The sequence below is a fragment of the Sciurus carolinensis genome, chromosome 3, assembly GCF_902686445.1.
Source record: "Sciurus carolinensis chromosome 3, mSciCar1.2, whole genome shotgun sequence".
In the NCBI taxonomy this organism is placed as follows: domain Eukaryota; kingdom Metazoa; phylum Chordata; class Mammalia; order Rodentia; family Sciuridae; genus Sciurus; species Sciurus carolinensis.
In genome coordinates this window covers 82,691,619-82,712,341 of record NC_062215.1, presented here as the reverse complement: position 1 = coordinate 82,712,341, position 20,723 = coordinate 82,691,619, and the positions used below count along the sequence as shown (strand labels likewise).

At 32.9% G+C, this 20,723-nt stretch overlaps 1 protein-coding gene across 3 annotated transcripts in view; it reads left to right on the top strand.

Moving 5' to 3' along the window:
* Nucleotides 1-20,723, top strand: part of Dpp10 (dipeptidyl peptidase like 10) — a 1,299,115-nt gene that overhangs the window by 1,264,286 nt on the left and 14,106 nt on the right. For all 3 annotated transcript variants that reach the window (XM_047546244.1, XM_047546243.1, XM_047546245.1), the window contains exons 20-21: nucleotides 12,454-12,648; nucleotides 13,313-13,367. In XM_047546244.1, coding sequence (XP_047402200.1) covers nucleotides 12,454-12,648; nucleotides 13,313-13,367 — 250 coding nt within the window. The remainder of the gene's footprint in view (nucleotides 1-12,453; nucleotides 12,649-13,312; nucleotides 13,368-20,723) is intronic.

The following is a 20,723-nucleotide window of genomic DNA, read 5'->3' as shown; positions in this document are numbered from 1 at the left end:
CCATTCATATCCAGCAGTTGAAAACACATTTTCACTGTTTTTTTCATATGTATTTTTCATGTCCTTAATATGTGAAAGATTGTTTAGGATTGTGATTATCATCCAGCTCATGGGACCATTGATTCTTGCCTTGATTCACTGGTGTTTCCTGAGAGTTCATCTTCAAACCCCACAAGAGCCAGACATCTTAGTGGGATGACTTCCTTTGGTTTGCTACTGTGACCTCTCTTAGGTGCTTTTAAATTGCACCTTCAGGGCAAACTTGTTGAAATTCCTATCTGAAAATGTAGCTCTCACACCAACCAGCTCCTACCTGAAAGAGAAATCTTCACTTGGGAAGCACCATCTTCTAGATTCTTCCTCTATATGTTTATACAGTTAGCAGTACACTCAATTTCCTTGCCATGCTGGAAAAATTCTACTACTTCTTTCACATACATTTCCAGAAAATTCTATATACAAATCTAGTGTAAACATGTAACCAAAACAGATATTAATAACTCCTTTGCTGTCTCTTCTGTTAAACTCAAAAGTCCTTAATGGAAAGGACTGAAATTGGAATTGGAACAAGAATTGAAGCATTATTTGTATTCAGTAAATATCAATAGAATGAATGCATGGGTACATGAACAGGAAAGTAAATAAATCCATCAACCTGAGTATTCATCAAGAATGAAATGAGTTGGGAAAAGAGAAAGAAGCAAATGACTGCAGAGTTTATAATGTGTCTAAATTTAGCCTCTACACAAGTCAACTTCTTTGTGGCTTAGTTTCCTGTTCAGTAAAATGAGAGGTTAATTTCCCATCTTAGGGTCTTTGTGGATAAGAATAAATATGTATTAATTTTCACATGTCTTCACACTGTGTCTTTGCAATTAGATCATTCAACTTTTCTCCTTTAAATAGTAACAATTAGTAATAGATATTAATGACTGTTTATTGTGTAAGAGTCCTTTTTGATCTTTTTGATAAGAATGCATTGACCCTTTTAAATACTTAGAGATATCATGTGAGATAAATATTTTGTCCCAGTTTTAATACAAGGATACTGTGAATAAAATATATCATGTATCTTATTCCTGAAATCACAAGCAAAGCAAAACTAAGGTTTGAACTGAGAAGATTTTTTTTTTGGGTGGCGGGTACCAGGAATTGAACTCAGGGGCACTTAACCACTGACCCACATCCCCAAGTCCTATTTTGTATTTTATTTAGAGACAGGGTCTCAATGAGTTGCTTAGTGCCTTGCCTTTGCTGAGGCTGGCTTTGAACTTGTGATCCTCCTGCTTCAGCTTCCCCAGCTGCTGGGATTACAGGTATGCGCCACCACACATGGCTTGACCTGAAATTTTATTTATTTTTGGATCCTAAACCATTACTGTCTGCCTACACAGTTCACTGCATTATTATTGGCACATTATCAAAGGGAACACTAACCTGACTCAGAAGAGTCGTCTATACAGACAAATTTTAGTGTCCTTTTGGTCTTCTTCCCACTTCACAGTTTACAATAATCTCTGGAATGTAACATTTTCCATGTGCATCATGTTAGTGCTTTGGTGTAAAATTCTTATCTTGGAAAATAACTAAGTTCCTGAATATTATATGTGAGAAATCAAATTTTCAGTCCAGACTGTTTGATAAAATTCTGAATTCTAAACAAAATGTTCACTTAATGGGAAGTCTTTACACTCTTTATTTGTTTTGTAGATTCCTAGACTTTGAACAAATCAGATGGCCAGAGGTAAATTTGTTTTGTTTCCCAATGGTAGAGACAGATATTCCAAAAACCTCTAACATTATGTGATCCTTCATTTTTTTCATACTAAATGTTCATTCATTTTTGTGTTCAGTTTCATGCAAAAATAACACATATACTGTCTGATATGGACAAGAGTGCTAATATTTATTTCAAAGAGCAATTATTACCTTACTACGTAATGGAATTCAAAGCTTAAATTTTAAGTTTCTCACTTTTGTTAATCTTCCTCTTTAATGGATGTAAAATGTACCCATATTTAATATGCTGGGAATTATTAAGAGGAGAAAAGACACTGGCATTTAATCTAAGTAATGGAAGGTAGAAGGTGATCATTTCATTTTTTTTTCCTCAAACATTTTAACCTTGTTCTTTCACACCATAGATAATGCATCTTAATGTCCCCATGAATTTCTTACTGCTATTTAAAATGTGAAACAGAGTTTTTACAGAGATTAGAGTTCCCATTTTATGGGTAAGGATACTTTAGGATTAGAAGTGGAGGGTAATGTGCTACATGTGGGAATATTCTAAGAGATGAAAACTTGACAGGAAGGTACATTTGAAGACTTTTATTAGTTTTTCCATAAATAATTATAGAAGAAAAAGGCATTCAAAAGATGTAGCATAGAATCAAAAAGACTAGAATTAGAACTCAGCAAATAAGTAATGGTTGTTCAACATCTAAATCCTATTCTGGATAATTTCAATTTCTACTAAGAATAATAACTCTAATAATAAAAATAATAATTCCAATTTTTTTTTCTTTGGCAACATAATCATTTATATGCTAGAGATCCTAAATGAATATTTTCCTGAGTTTCAGTCTTATAATTGTGTTAAAAAGATGGAGTTATTTATTTATGATTTATAGTTTTTTTAATCCTAGTTTATTAAATTGTAAAATGGTTCTACTACTAGTACCTGTTTATAGTGCTATAGTTGTTTTATTATTATTGTTATTATTCAATTAACAGAACAATGTAAGTTAATATTGAAATGTCTTTATATAGTCACATTTTTATTGATAAATAAATATCTAGACTACAGCTAAAGAATTAGGAAAAAATATTTAAAAAAAATATGTACACCATACATTACTGAAGGTTTTCATTCTGCCCTACTTAGGCCAAAATGGAAATTCAAAGTTTGTGTGTAATTAGCATCCACTCCAATATTACAAGTCCATTTCAATCTCTACATATACACTATGTATTACAGATCTCCTTTCCTTGAGGAAATGGAAAAACCTCAGTTTGTTGTGAAGATTGTTATGTGGTTCTTTTGTTTAGCTACTTTGTTCTATTTTTATCTAAAATATTTCCACATTAAGTCAGCACTAGAATATTTTTCACTGTCATTTCTAAAGCAAACCTTCTCATAAGAGATTTACATGAGTTATATACACATGAAGAAGAGGATAGATTTCTCTGTCCTTGGTCTGTTTATAAGATATGCAAAGATGTCATTTAACTGTGACTTGGGTGTGACCCTCTCTAAATGCAAGGGAATTGAGCAAATGCTATTCTAGGTCCATGGTGATATAACTGTTCCCAAAGAAAAAATATTCCTACCCCCTTTTCTTTCTACATCCTCACCTACTCCATTAGAAATTGTCGCAAATAGGAACTGGCCAAGGATAAGAATTAATGTAGTAAGACTTTGACAGCAGAGATGATTAAGAGATTGAAGCTTCCTCCCATTTTATTGCACATTTTCTGTCCAGGAGATGTCCCTGAGGCCCTTTTCTATTGGTTCCGTTCTTATATTTTCATGTGATATCTAAGATGTTTATCCTGAGGTTAATTTTGTGTGGATAATAATAACAGTACATTTTTGAGTTTTAGAGCTGGCTCATTAATATCCATGCTGTTCAATGCTTCAACCTTTTACTGATAAGCTTTCAGTTTTTGGCTTCCTGTTGCAATGTAAATAACTGGATATAGAGAACTGGATTCCACCTCTTCTTCATTGCTCTCATGAGAGTTGTTATGCAATTTTTGCATCTGGCTAAGGAGACGATCTTTGGCTTCTATTCAAGAGAAAGAGCAAAATAGGATCAAATTCCCTTCATGCAAAAAAGAATGCTTTCAGTAGGTAATAATTGATCATGGCACAAGAAAAAAGAAGAAAGTTGTAAAGAGAAGGAGGATGGAAAAAATTCAGTTTTTATAAATGCAAAAGACTTTCTCAAATTTGCTTGTAAAAAGTTGTAAAATATAAATCCACTGTATATTTTGTTTTCAAAGAAATTTTTAAAAACTTGAATCTGATCATGATAGTGAACACTTGTAACCTCAAGTACTCGGTGGATGAAATCAGGATGATTATAAGTTCAAGGCCATCTTGTGCATTATAGTGAGACTTTATCTCAAAAACAAAATGAAATGAAATATAAATGAATGGATAAATACAATGTACTATATATGCACAGTGGAGTTTTACTCAGCCATAAAAAAGAGAGTAATTTTGTCAGTTACAGGAAAATAAATGGAACTATAGAAAATCATGTTGAGTGAAATAAGCCGTACTCAAAAAGTCAAGGATTGGTTATTTTTTTTCTCTTATAAATGGATGCTAGAGAGAAAAAAATAGGGAAAGGAGCACAGGGGAATAGAAAGGAGACATGTAGACTATAGGAAAGGGATCAGCAGGATGGAGGATAGAAGGGAATAGGGAGATAATGGGAATGAAATTGGCCAAATTATGTTATGAGCGTATGCAGTTTGTCAGAATGAATCTCACTATTATGTATAATTATAATGTACTATGAGAAAAAATTCTTAGAAAGATAAAATCAGAGGATGTAACTCAGTGGTAGAGCATTTGCCTAGCATGTGCAAGGCCCTGGGTTCAATCCTCAGCATGGCAAAAAAATTTTTTAATTTAAAGAGATAAAATTTTTATTAAAAGAAAGACTTACATTCAATTTTCCATGTTCATTCTGCAGTGAAAGACAACAATATTAAATTGCCCTAAAATGTAGTGAATTGACCCACCCAAGTATAAGAAGTAGAAATACTAAAGACATTTTTCTTTCAAATAAACTACAACTGAGAACAGAGACACTCTAAATATATGTAAATTTATGATTACACAAATGGTATGCCTTTACTCCATGTACAAACAGAGAAACAACATGTATCCAATTTGTTTACAATAAAAAAAGAAAATAAATAAATAAATAAATGAAACCTAAAAAAAAAGAAAGAAAGAAATTGAAAGCACTAATCCACTTCTGAAGAAACTTACAAGATACCTTGAACACATGGGTGATAGACTTACAAAGGGACAGGCAGTCACTCAATGGATTTATGTTGACCAGCATAGACAGATGCAAAAGATACTTCTTTTTCTTTCAAATGCACAAAGTTACTGCTAAACAACTGCAAGTCAAATCAGCAAAGATTTTGATACATGACCTATCAACTATTTTAGATAGAGTTATCTAATAGTTTATTCACAAAAAAGATTTTTAAATTATTTGTATTTGTGCAGATGGAATGGGCATCTAGAACACTTTTGTTGACCGAAGGTCACTTTCCTTTAGAAACTGTGTTTTTGAATATGGATACATGAATTATCAATGTAGACTTGACTAGAAATAGCCAGATTCGATTAGCTTATCTTCTGAGAAGAATGGAAGGTAAAAGTTTAGGTCCAAATCATTAGCTAGAACTCGGTTAAAACTACTGGGTCACCTACTATGGACACGCTTTACATACATATATACACATACATACACACAAACACACACACATATGTCTTGTTTAATCACTGTTATACACTATACTCTTTTAATTGTTGTCATAACTCTCATCCTCCATGCCAAAGATAATCAAATATAGGAAGAAAAGTCATTTGTTTAAAGTCACTGGGTCAGGTGTCAGTTCAACTTTATTTGATCCCCATACCACCCATACCCCTTTCAATAGTTATACTCTCACTTCCCAATAATATTTAAATCATTAATGAAAACAATTTTTTCTAAAAGATTTAATAGTGGGTCTATAAATGAAAGTAGGTGAATAAAAGTGATTAAAGATTAATACAATTTGAGAACATACTGGGTGTATTAGTCAGATTTTTCCCTGCTATGACCAAAGTGATTTTAGGGGAGGAAAAGTTTATTGGTGCACATGGTTTCAATGGTCCCAGTCCATAGATAGCCAACCCACCTCCTCCAGGCACACTCTATCTACCTATAGTTATCACCCAGTTAATCCCTATCACAAGATTAATGCACTGATTAGGTTACAGCTCTCAGAACCCAATCATTTCACCTGTAAACTTCCTTCTATTGTCTTACAATGAGCTTTTGGGGACTTCATCTCTAAACCATAAAATTCTACCCATGGCCCCCAGAATATCATGTTCATCTCACAATGAAAATACATTTTGTCCAGTTCTAAGAATCACCATAATCTTTAACAGTTTCAGGATTACCCAAAAGTCCAAGTCCAAACTCTCCTCTGGGACTCAAGGTAACTTTTATGTTTCCCCTATAAAAATCAAAAGCTATTTACATATGTCCAACATAAAAAGGCATTTCCATATAGAGAAACTGGGGCATGGAATGAACAGATAGGACCAAAGCAAGACTGAAATCTAGCTGGGCTAATGAGTCCTGTAGCTTCACATCCAGCATCTGGGCACATGACATGATGATGTTGTTTCCAAAGGTCTTGTTCAGCAGCTCCCACACGGCCTTACTTGTCATAGCCCACATGTGCACTCTCTTGACTTGTCTCTACTTCCTGATTGTCTTGTTTTGAGTTGCTTTCTCCTGGGATGCCCTTGCACCCCAGTGTTCTGCCTCATCTTGGCTGAAGAGCAATGGAGCCAGCTATCTATGGACTGAGGCCTCTGAAACTGTGAGCCCCAAAATAAACTTTTCCTCCTCTAACTGTTCTTATCAGGTCTTCTGATCACAGCACTGAAAAAGCTGAAACACTTAGCAAAACTAATTTTCTATTTATTATGAGATCAACCTCACCATAATCATTATCAAAATAGTATCTTAGGAACTGGAAAATTGAGTGTGGATATCTGTACGAACAACCTTGATCATTTCAAATGCTTTCCTGGGTATGACTCAGAAGAAAAGGAATTCAACCAAGAAATTATTAACCTGGGTAAGACATTTGAAGATGATATTAGTAACATCTCTAAAAGGAGAGTTCTCTGACAGGAAAAAAATGTAATGTTACTCCTAAAAGATGAAACAAATATACACCAAATTCATCCTGCCATACTTTATGTAGGAAAATCCATGCAGTTGAAGGAACTGAAGGACAATAAAATGAGAAAGGAATTGGCCCAAGAGATCTTTAGTCAATGTGTATATATGCACATATATATTACTTGAAAAAAGGAAAACTACTTTAGATGTGTATGTATATATACCATCACTTATTGTAAAACCCTATGGACGAAATTTCAGACTTAAAGCAAAGAATATAGTATTTAAAATTAATCTCCTACCTAAAATTCATGGGCTACCATAAAATAAAATTTCTCCTAAATAACAAAATCAGAAGCATTGGCAATTGATTTTTCTTTCTAATTTAGTGTGATGTGACTCTTTGAAGAATCCATTTTCTTTCCCCTACCTACCTTGATCTCCATTCCATTCTCTACTCTTCCTTTGATACTTAATTTTTGTGCATTTTATTTAGAATAAAATTGCAATACCTGTTTCTCAATGAATCTGTCTCTTCACAGGACATTCATGCAACTGAGTCAATCTATTTTAGACCTAAAAAGAGCACAAAATGATATGACTATAAGCAATTCTTTCTATGCCTCCTCCTTCAGCTACCCCAGTCAGTTGAACACAGATAATGCAGCTGACAGAAGAGCAGTGCTAAAACTCTGCCACACACAGGACCAGTCATGCAAATTGCTTGTATTAGAAAATATTATCCTTCCATTTATTGCAACCAAAGTTTTACTGATAAGGAAGTCTTTTTTTTAATGTATTGCTCTTAATAAATAATATGTGTCAATCAAAAAATAAAATAAAGCCCCACGTGTGGTGGCACATACCTTTAATCCCAGCTACTCAGGAAATTGAGACAGGAGGACTGCAAATTTAAGACCAACCTGAGCAATTTAGTGAAAACCTGTGTCACATAAAAAGAAGAAACAACAAAAACTACCATCCTGGTTATTTGTGATTTTAACTACTTACCAAATATTTAATAATAGAAACAAAGAGTAAAAATTTTAAAAGCATATAATTGTTCAAGGTGACTCAGCAGATTGGTTGCAAAGTCAAGGACCAAGACCTTTGTCTTCTGAATATAACTTTAACCCTGTTTTCACTTAAATGCCACTCTGTGAACCTGATCTCTTTAAATTACTGTTAGTATAAATAATGTACTCATGTCATAAAATGGGTCTTGTTCTGTCATTTTAAAGATTTCTGGGATTGTGGTTTGTTTGTGCTTCTGTACTTTATTATGTCCTTGTATTGTGAGCTCCACATCCACTCTGACTCACCCAGTGTTGCAGATATTGAAGTAGATGAGAATTCTGCCCTTGAAGACCTGAACTTCTAAAAAAAATTTGCCTTAATTTGATTCTGCTGCTTGTGTTAGGAAAAAACCAAGTTTCATATTGCTGTGACCTTTCCACTTCTTAAAATAGAATGAATTATTCTGTGTTTTTTGCAAATTTCAACAAATTTTAAAATCCCCAACCTTAACAATCCCCCCTCTTGAAACAATCTCCTTTCTATGGGTTCCCAGAGATTTCTGAGATGGAGGGGAAAAACAAAAACAGAGTATTGTGGAAGAAAAATGAGGAAGACATACACAAAAGAGAGAGAAAGAGAGAGGAGAAGAAAGAAAAAGAAAAAGACAGAAAGAAAGACAGAAAGAAAGAAAGAGAAAAGACGGTTGGAGCTCAGTGATTCTGCATGACCAATATGCCCACGAGTTATGTTACCCATTTACTTTGTAGTGAATGATTACATCAGTAATACATTCCCTGTGACCATTCCTGCCACCAAATGTCTTGCAGTACCTCCCTCACTGAATGAGTACTCTTTGCTTGATTTTATTTACAAAACAAATTCAGCTTATTTTTTTCTTACCCTTTGTGAACAATTAATCTCCACTGTAGTCCTGCAAGTGCCTGCCTGTTCCTTATAATGGCAGTGATTAACACCAAACCCATGTTCTTTTAAACTTTTCTTGAAATAGTCATACCTACACTATGCATCAATTAAAGAAATGCGTTCAGGATCTTTGGTTCATGATATATCAACACAACTCACTATTCTGACATTAAAAACTTAGAAATACAACATTGAAGTTAAAAATGTCAATTTAGACAAGAGATTAAAGGAGAGAAATTGAATTTTTATCCCTAGGTGTTGCAAACATGAATCAGGAACTGAACATTTTTGTTTTGGAAAATGTGTAATCATTTACTGATTATATTTTTGAAACATGCCGTATTTTAAAATGTATTTTAAAATAATTTGTCTGCCATAAAATATATGATTTTTCACATTTTGGCTAAATTTAGGTGAGAACTCCTAAAATCGCTATGAACAATGCAGTGAGTCACATGTAAATTGGAAAATTACATCTTCCAAATTAATTAAATATTTTATGCTACCTTAGTACTGCTGCCAGAGTCTAGTCTGAACAGTCCTAACTTAAAAGCTCACAATATTCTGCTAATCATTCCAAAGGGTCTGTTGATTACACTTTTTATTTTCTTTTAAGGCTTTAGTTGTCATTGGTCCATCTAGAAAATTGTAGTCCCAATGACATAATAGCTCATTCAACTTTGCAGTTGTATTTTATCTGTAGATACTACACAGTTTAATTTCTGTATGACTAGTCAAAACCCTTTTCTACTCTACTTTGGACAATAAGTAAATAGCTCAACATAAGCTCAAAATAATATAGTAAAAAGAATTTTTATTGTTCTATGCATCCCCTAATGGATTTACTCATTTTATTTCATTTAGCATTTTCAAATACATTATATCATTTAATGCCTACAAAGATTTCTTTGAAGGACACAGGTTACTATTTTAACAATATTATTGATAGAGAAATGGGGTCTTAGGCTTTAGAATCTTGCCTATGTTCAAAGTGAGGTTGAGACTCAAACTTTGGTATTTTTACAGTTAAGTATTAAAGGTTGAAGTTGATCTTTGGTATCTTGTCCTCTGTGAATCATAATATTTGCAGTAAATTCCAAAGTTTCAAAGTACAGTATCTTTATGTCAACTCAGGTATTTTAAAGTCTTTTCATTTTAAACTTCAGGTCAGTCTATTTTTCCTGAAAAGTTCTAGTTCAACAAGCTTAGAATGTGTCCTACATATAGCAGAAATAGTACTATGCATAATGATTCATGCCAGTTCTCAAATGCTAGACAAACTGTATCAGTATCACCGGGGGAAAAGGAAATAAAACAGTCTTCATTCTTAATGAGGCAATTAAAATTCTAGGTTAGGGCACACGGATATGTACAGTAGTTAATTCCCAACTTTCTCATCAGAAAGTAAGGTTGCAAGAATTAATATAAAAAATAAAATGCAGAATGATATCGCTAATAAGTGGATGATGACACATAATGGGGGGGTGGGAGGGGTTAGTGTTAGGGTTAGAGTTAGGGTTAGGGAGGGGGGCAAGAATGGAGGAAGGAAGGACTGTATAGAGGGAAAAGAGGGGTGGGAGGGATGGAGGGAAGGGGAAAAATAATAGAATGAATCAAACAACATTACCCTATGTAAATTTATGAATACACAAATGGTATGCCTTTACGCCATGTACAAACAGAGAAACAACATGTATCCCATTTGTTTACAATAAAAAATAAAATAAAATAAAATGCAAAACGTTTTAAAAGGCTAAATATGCAAATTTGGTGAAAAGACAAGGTAGATCCTGATTTGAGTCAGAAGATCACAGTTAAATGTGAGATTTAGGAAGGAATGGAGGGAGATCTGATTAATTAACTTCCATGTTACAGTTTTTTAAAGATAATGTTTTCTTATTTATAAATGTAATAAGCAATGTAACAGACAACTTCCTCCCCTAAAAGTTCAATTAAATTTTGGTAGGTTAAGGAAATAATGACTTTTCAGTACTTGCTTAGATCAGAAAAGATATATGAAATAGTTTGCTAGGGTTGACATAAGTCAATAGTTCTGACTGGGTATCTTAAAGAAGAGAAATTAATTTTCTTCCCACAGTTCTGGAGGCTGGATGTTCAAGATCAAGATACTACAGGGTTGGTTTCCTCTGAAGTCTCTCTTCTTGGCTTTTTCACACATTGCTACCTCTTCACAAGGCAGTATTCCCTGTGCATTTATATCCTTTGGGTCCCTTGAGTGTACAAATTTCCATGTCAATTAAGGGCAGCTGTCAGATTGGATCGGGGCTCACACTAATGGTCTCATTTTACCTTTGCCTATTTAATGACCTTATCTCCAAATATAATCACATTCTGAAGTACGGAGGGCAACGATTTAACATGAATTTGGGGGGAACACAAGTCAGTTCCTAAATAGCGTTCAATATACTTTAGTTGTTGAAGGTCTTGCCATTTTCCCTATTTCCTCCTTTGTCTAACTTGCAGCTTCAAAATAGTCCCTTTATCTGCTCAGTTCCTGTTCTATTTCTTCCTCAGAGGTTATTTACTTTAGTAAACTTTATAACCCAAATGCTTGCTAATGAGGATTGCTTTGTGAATTGGTGCCTCTAGATAAACATTTGCATAAATGATGGAAGGAGTTTGGTATCTTTCCCTTGGAGAGTAAATGGGGTAGGAATTTCTGTTGTGTGACTCCACTAACAATGGAGGGGTTTTTTCAGAGTTGGGTGTCTTTATGTTCCTTGTTATCTATCACATAGATGTCTAGCTATCTGTTTGAACTGTACCTAGACTTGGACCTATATATTCTGTGTGATTTTATGAGAATCTGTGCTTTAGTTTTTCTGTATCCTAGAAAATGAAATAATAAAACATCATTTTAGTCTGACATTTAAAAATTGTACCCACATTTTTCCTCTGGAGAGAAAGCTCATGCTTTATAATTTGTGTGTCCTTCTTTACATCCAGCTTCCAGATTTTTCAAACATCTGTGACTCTGCTTCCTTTCCTTGCTCTCAACTTCAGTATTAAAAAAGAATTTTTCTCACTGTTGAATTCTTATAAGAATTCCACCATGGAGAGGGAGACTCAGGAAACTTGAATGCAATATTTCTTTTTGAGTCTGACATTCTTTAGGGTGTTACATTTCCTGTTAAATTAGTAAATGGTTTCCATAATTGGTTCTGTTCTCTTATCAGAACCTTCAACCCCTACAAACCACCTGCAAGACATTTCTAAAGCACATTTGAAGAAATACAGTAAAGATAGACATGTCTTGTCAACTTGCCAATCATTCTTTAGAAATATCTATAGAAATCACTATGCATTTTTCTTCATCTGAACTGTGCAATTTTAAGACATATTTTTATTTCATTCAGAGAACTTTTCATTTAAAACTTTACAAAGGAAAATGATTCTTTTACTTTCAAATTTATCATCAGGAATTATCAAAAAGTTTAATAGCCAATACAGGTCCTTGCCATAACTCTTGTTAACTAGTAAGCATGAAAGCTAAAACTTTTCCCAGATTGTCAATCATTCTCACATTCATTCAATATGTTGCCATTTTCAGGGATGAAGAACCAGGAGGTCAGCTGGTTACAGATAAGTTCCACATTGACTGGGAGTCTGTCCTTCTTGATACGGATAATGTGATTATAGCAAGATTTGATGGCAGAGGAAGTGGATTCCAGGGCCTCAAAATTTTACAGGAGATTCATCGAAGATTGGGCTCAATAGAAGTAAAGGACCAAATAGCAGCTGTGAAGTAAGTGAGGGCAAATTTTTCTATTGTAGTTGCTATAGTTATGACAACATAGGTATATTACACATACCATTACCCACTGACTCAGAGGTTTCTAATTTATTGACTAGGCAATTTTCCAAGTTAAGTATTTATCTGTAGTACCTTTTTTCAAGTACCTAACGCCTGAGGGCTATAATAAAAGTATAATTATATTTCCCATCTAGAATTAGAATTTACTTTAGATTATAAAAATGGAAGTGACATTATATCACTCTATTATTTATTTATAATATTCCATAATGTGTGTTATTTCCCCAGTTAGTTATAATCTTTAAATAAATTTTAATTACTATTATTACATTTGGATGAAGAAGTGACTTCAGAAAATTCATAGGTTGTTTACCACAATACATAGAAGTCAGTGAAGTTGTTTTTAAAATAGAGATGTTAATCTACAGGCCTGAAATGCAGCTGAAGATTCTGCATGTAGAACATCCTTCCAGGTGATACAGACTTCTAGACCACTACTTTGAGAAGCAAGATTTTAAAATATATAACCCTTCCACATGAGTGGAACTAGTCAATAAATCTTATGTTTGTGTTTGTGTGTAATGTCCACTATAAATTCATTCATATGTACATTGGACTCAAGATATAACTATTTATTTTTTCTTTATCCTTGCAGATTTTTACTGAAACTGCCGTACATTGACTCCAAAAGATTAAGTATTTTTGGAAAGGTAAATAGTACAAACACCACATCTGTCTCTCCACTCATACATACACACATTGTGTGTATATTTGTAGATAAACATATACAATTATACTCTTCATTGTACTTTAATTTTTTGTATTCTCCATTTGAAGAACTGCCATGGTTCATACTGTATACAGTAATCATGTATTAATATACCAATTTTTTGTTAAGAATTGAGTTGATGCCTGGTATTAGAAATATAGTAGCAATGGGAGAAAAGCCTTGTTCTCATAAAGCTTACCATCTAAAGAGGGGAAACACTAAAGAAATGGTAAACATAATTGCATATAGAAGGAGTCTCATGAGGAAAACAAAAGATGATGTATGAAAGAGTACTGCAGGAAGGTCTAATGTTAATAAGTTGCTCAATAAAGGGCCCTTTAAGAAGATGATATTTAAGTCAATTCCTAAATAAGGAAAGGAAGCCAGTCAACCAAATCTCTTGAGGCTGTATATTCCCCACAATGGGAACAGCAAGTACCACATTCTTAAGAAAGATTGGCAGAGGCCTATAAACTAATATAATGATTTGTTCTTTATTCTTTGGAAGATATTTACTTCCTATCTGCATATATACATATATATGTATGTATTATATATAGTTTTGGGGGGGTTACGGGGAATTGAACTCAGTGGTGCTTTATCACTGAGTTATATTACCAGCACTTTTTATTTTTATTTTTTATTTGAGACAGGGTCTCACTAACTTACCAAGATTGGAGCTGGTCTTCAACTTGCAAGGCTGGCCTTAAACTTGTGATTCTCCTGCTTCAGCCTCCCCATTTTTTTGGGATTATAGTCATTCACCACAATTCCTGGCAAAGACTTTAATAGATATTTGTGAATCACTTATTTTATGTACCTCACTAGTCAATATGCTATCAGGATAATAAAATGACAGAGAAGAGCCCATGAATTAATTTAGTTTTCAGATGAATTCTTGGTGTTCATGGACGCAAGCATATTTCTACTTTTCATATGTAAATCTGGAGATCAATGACATGAAATAACTGCTGATTTTACTGGGGTATAAATTTCAGTGTCATACACTGACAGGTAGGTACATAAAAATACCACCTAATAAATGAGTAAAACATGAATCAGCACAGATCGCTACCATTCTCCCCCCACTTCAGATGCCTGCAGTACCTTTATAAATTCTAACTTTGTTGTCAGTAATAGTCAATAGGTCAATGAAAATTTTTGTTTACAGTACTCCCTGAAAACATAAATGCAAACAAATAAATGACAACAAATCACTAATTGTAAGAATGTTAGTGAAAAAAAGGAAAACGTATAAGAAAGAAGTCATTACAGAGCAATGGAAATTCTAGATACTTGAGAAAATACATGTAGTGTGTAACCCTGTAACAAGGCTACAGCAGTGGTGATTCTTAGGACACTGTACTAGGCGAAAGGAGCAGGTCAGAGAAGGATGGGTACAAATGAATCCAATTATATGAAGTATCTGTCTTGATCAAGTTCATCAAGGCAGAGTGGAATAACATTCTCCAGTGGTTGGAGGAAAGGAGAAAAGGTCAATGTTTTAATGGGTCCTCAGGTTCAGATTTGGAAGATGTAAAAGTTCTGCAGATCTGTTTAATAGGTATATGTGGACATACTTGATGCTTCTGAACTGTACTTAAAAGTAGTTTAGATGGTAAACCTTACATGTTTTTGCCACAAAAAAAGTATATGTAGTGAAGAGGATTTTCTCACTAATGGTCCTGATGAATGTAATAATTTACAAAGGAGTCAGGGCTTTATTTGCTACACTCATAAATAAACATAAAGGACTAAATGAGCTATTTGAACCTGTGTGGAAATTTAAAGGCAATTCGGAAGGCTGTGAAATGTCTATCGAGAATATGAACTGTGTTGGTGAAAATCATTGAGGACATAGGAGGTGAGGGAGAAACTTCTCATGCAAATATACTGTCAGTATGAGGCATTTGGGAGAACATGAAATAAAGTAACAGACTATAAATGAGGCTTACATAGGGAAATGATAGGCAGTAAACAGAGGAAGACTTTAGAGGATTCTCCACATCAGCTGAGGAACTTGGATTTTAGCCTGTAATAATTGACAGGAATAAAAAATTAAACCTAAGATTTAGAAGTTCAAAGTCTTGGCATTGTACCCCTCAGTCACTGTGCAGGTATTGATGAACCTCAGGGCAGTTGATACTGGCAACTTAAACATACAGACTGAATAGAGTGCAAATACAAACATTAATGAATTTATTGTAAATGGAAAAACTATTTCATTCCAACTAACAAACATGCATGTTTTGACTGAATTTGAGTGAAAAGATGACTTTTTGAGCATACAAACGAAATTGTTAATCTTAAGACCACAGACCTTGAGTTTTTGTTGTTGTTTTTTCTTGGACTATGCTTGTTTTATTTCAGTACAAATGATGCTAAACTCATAAACTGTGCTAGGAAGTAATGTTCTTGTTTTTCTTAGTGTTTGAAAAACTTGTTTAAAATTTTAATTAGATTTTAAAAGTATCCTGGGCTATTACTTTCTTTGTTGGAAATTTTTAAATTAATTTTTAAATTTATTTGGCCATTAAAGGATCATCACAATTTTTCATTTCTTTTGGAGTCTCTTAATACTTAGGGAGACACCTCAGCTCTGAAAACAGGGCCTTGAGTATTTATGCATTTGTTTGTTTGTGCGCAAATTTATCTTTCTTGGAATTTTATTGATGAGATTTCTTTGAGATTTGTATTGAGTTCGTGCTTTTACATTATATTACATTATATGGTGAATTGGGACTGCAAAACCAAGTGCAGACTTATGGCTCAAATTTTCAATCAAGATTAATTTTTTTCATTAGCTCTGTATAAACCCATGACAAGAAGAAGAACAAAAACATTTTCACTGATCTCTTTTGTGCATGTTTAAATCATCCTTTCGGAATCTGGCCTTAATCACGGTCTCCTTTAATCCATGAGTGGAGTCATGCATTCTGTGTACCCAACCACTGAAAGAGCCAACACAGCAGAAGGCCAAAGTCATTACTGTTTGGAAAAACCAAGGTCTTTATGCCTGGATTACCTTTCAGGTTTCTAGTTTCCCTTTGTAATTAGCCTCTGCGAATTAATTAACTTTGCATAAATTTAATGATACATTTTAAATTATTCTTAATTGTTTGGAGGGTTTTGTTTTTGTTTTTGTTTTGCTACCACTTTATATTTGTTTTGGGGGATGTTTTGTTTTCTTTTCTTGTTTTGCACTGAAAGATCAATAGGGTATCCATGTCACCAAATACTGAAACTGGAAATATCACACATGTGCTATTACCATCAATGAGGGTAAAGTAGGTCTCCCTTGCAAGAAGATTGCAGACTGAGTTTAAACTGGTGTGAAGAACCTTGCAGTTTATTTGGTATACTCCCTTCGGAAAGTAAGGATGATTGGCAATACTAGGGCCAGGAATCTATCTCTGATTAACTTCTTTCCTTTTCTTACACCAGTATTTGAATGAATTTCCCAGATTTTTTTCTTCTTTTGGTCCAAGATTCATCTTGTTTTCTTAGTGGTATATATTTGTATCTATAGCTACCTAATTTGCTAATTTTATCAAGTATAATTGACTTTACCAGCAAAAGTTAAATATACTTAGACATTCTGAGATATGTTACATTGTAGTCTCTATAAATTTGAAATTGTGAATTCTTTTTTTTTTGCAATTTAAAACTTACCAGTTGTTTATTTCTGGAGTTTTCCACTTAATATTTTTGGACTACAGGTAACTGAATCCATAGAAGCAAAACCTTGGGTGGGTGGGGACTTCTATACTGAGTATCTGAAAAACATTTTTATTTGGGTTTAAGACAACATGGATTATGTAAAGATGTTGGAGTAAGTTTAAAAAAATTTTCCAAGTATTGGTCAAAACTTTGGTATTTTTTAATTTTTTGATTTTTATTAGTGCATTTAAATTACACATTAGTGGAATTCATTGTTACATAATTATAAATGCACACAACATAAAATAGAATTTGGCCAGTGTCATTCCTTAGTATCCTAAAACTACTCAATATTTTTTGGTTTTTGTATAATTTAATTTTTCAGAATTTGAAAAGCAATTCTGTCTATGCTCACAAACTATGTAAACAATTAAAGAAGAAAAGGATTGTATTTTTAACAATGTTTTCTGGGTCAGGAAATATATATATATATATTTTTTAGACAATGTTGCTGATTTCTACATAGTGAAATGTTAAGCCTGTAAACATCCAGGGACACATTGATTAAATGAATATATTACTTTCCGAAAATATCACATGGATATTGAAGGAAAGAGAAGAGATAAACTTCAGCTAGTATAAAAGGCTTTATATCTAATTCCATCTTATTATATCACAAGTATTCCCTAAATTTTAATATTTCAGTATACTATACCTTTTCCAGTTATGTCTTCCACAATACAATTAAAGTGGAATTCTCTTTGGTTATAGGGATGCCTTCTAACCTTCTACCTCGCTGTCTTTATTCATGCTTTATTCTAAAAGCAGCCTGCAGTCCATGCACTGCTTTATAATTCCATCTCTTATTAAGCCTAATGTAGGTAGCTCTTTCTTCATGAAAGCACTCACTAGATTTCTTTGACTGGACAACACCATTCCCTCCTGTGTACACAAAGAATACTGTCATAGTTTCTTATAGCTACTTCCCCATTAGGTAATGTATTATATTTTAATTGTATTCTTATTTCATTTCCAAGTCAGACCACAAGCCTAGTCAGAGTTAGTGATGTTTTATTAATTTTTTTTTGTTGAAAAGGCATTTGAATTGAATTTATCTCATGTTCTTTCTCTAATCTGTCCTTCTTTCTTTTCTCTCTTCCTTCCACATATGTGTATTCTTTGTGTGTGTGTGTGTGTGTGTGTGTGTTTACTAGTGATCCAACTCAGAGCCTCTTGCACGGTAGTCAAGTGTTCTACCACTGACTTACATTACATCCCTAGCTCTTAAAATATGTTTCCTCAAGGTCAAAAATAGTTGAATCTTTCTTTTTTTAATCCAATTTGACACTGTCTGCAATTTAAATAATTTGATCAGATCATCTATCTTCAATATGTTTGTCAATTTGGTTACATTTAAATTTACTATCTTGCTGTTGACTGTTTATTCCACTTTTAGTTTGCACTCAAATTTTTTCTAATGTCTTTTATATTAAAGGAACATTTTTAATGATTTAATTGATTACTGTTTTCTTATTGGTTATAATTCTCTTTCGGAGATTTTGAAGGTTACTTTAGGGCTTAAAATTTGCACCCCTAACTGTTCACAGTTATTTTCCTCTAGTATCATCCCAATTCATAACCACTATAGTAACTGCACAGTGATATACTGCTGTCTCTCCCTTCAGGACATTTTGCTGTATTTGTCAGACATTCTATGCTACATATGTTGTAATGATTCATATAAGCAAAGTAGTGTTTTCTTTTAAAAGTTAATTTTTAAAGAGACTTAAATAAATCTAATTCTCTTATTCCATCTTGATGAAATTAAAAATTTTTATAGAAAATTACTTTTTATTATTAAAACTTTTAGAATTATCACTGAACTAATGATATGTGTATGAATGCTCAGTTTATGTTGGTTTCTGAGATATATGAACATCAGAACAACATATGTATTTGTTTCCTTATTGACATTTTAAGATTTTATTATATTAAGCATTAGTCCTTGATCATATATGTGTGAAATATTTCCTTAGCTTGTTGATTGTCCTGGGATGTTATAAATGATGAGTCAAAAACCCCCCAAGTTTTAAAGCTTTATTTGGCAATATTTTCCCTAATTCTTTCTTTGGTGATTTCTTCTAATGATTTTATTCTATAATGTATCATTCTTAAAAGGAATTTATTCTGTTTTATCTGGTTTGGGTGAGGAAGAGAGCAAAGTACTTGTAGGACACGGTGAAGATTTACTTAGTTTCAAATAACCATTTTTCTAACTTTCACTGATTGACTAAATCACACTAGTACTTCATAATAGCTATCTATATATTAATTTCTCAAATATCCCTGAGTTTGTCTCTTATGCAATCTGCTTGTCTACTCTTATGCCACTCTTATATAGTCTTAAATTATAACATGTTGAATAATAATTCATTTTAATATTCTTAAAAACAATGTTCCACTCCTTTCTTTTTCAAAATAATACTGGTTTGCCTCTCCTGTTATTTCCATATTTCCATTTTTTTCAAAATTTTGTTGTTTTTGTTGTTGCTCTTTGCATTTTGCTTTTTGTTCTGTTTTGTTTAAAGAATAGAAATTTATCTCACAATTCTGGAGACTAGATGTACAAGGTAAAGGTGTGGAGATGGTTGCTCTGCTTCTCTTAAAAATGATGACTCATTGACTCTTCACATGGTCCCCATTCTGTGTCAGCTATAAGTTAGAATTTTATTGAATAATTTTGTAATGCTTTGAGGAGAATTAAAATCTCAACAAGATAGGGCCTTCCCTCAAGTCACACAATTTATATAGTATGTCTATTTTATTTAATTATTTCTTTTTCTCTCCCAGTAGAATTTTGTGGTTTTTTTTTTTTTTCCCCTTAGAAAACTCACATCTCTACTCTATATTGCTTATTTCTTGGTATTGTTTGTATTTTTTGTTTTAATTTTAATGTGAATGATTCATGTCCTCTATGTTATTTTCTAACTGATTTGCTAGAATGATGAAAAGTTTTAATAGTGAAATATTTAACTCATATCTGGCCATGTTTAATTATTGGTATGACTTGACTGAAGATTCTAAATAATTTTAATTGGAATAATTATCCTCATAAACTAACCTAACCTCATATAATATATACTTTCAATTTTAATTGTTTAAAGCACTAAATTATTGTTATTAAAGGCAAGAAAAATCTGGGAACCAAAATTTTTTTGAACTATATTCTCAGAAAAACCATTATAAATTGAACATCATTGGCAAATTAAAAACTAATTTAAATATCATTCATAGAACTGATGTTAGTATGAATACCAAGTCAATATTTGTAAGGAATAAAGTCAACTCACTCAAGAAACATTTATGTAGTGTATACTATGTATCCAGAATTTTTGGAGGTGCTAGATGTAAGTCAATTCCTGAACAGAAAAAAAAAAAAACATATTTTTTACTTGAATTTATAGTTTAAAATGAAGCGATACATGGAAATAAATAATAATTTGTAAAATGTCAGATGATGATAGTGCAACCCAGAAAAATAAAGCTGAGATGCAGAGAGAGACCCTGAGATTAGGGGTGTGATGGTAAATTTAAATTAGGTCAAGAAAGCTTCCAACAGGAGATCACACTTGAATTA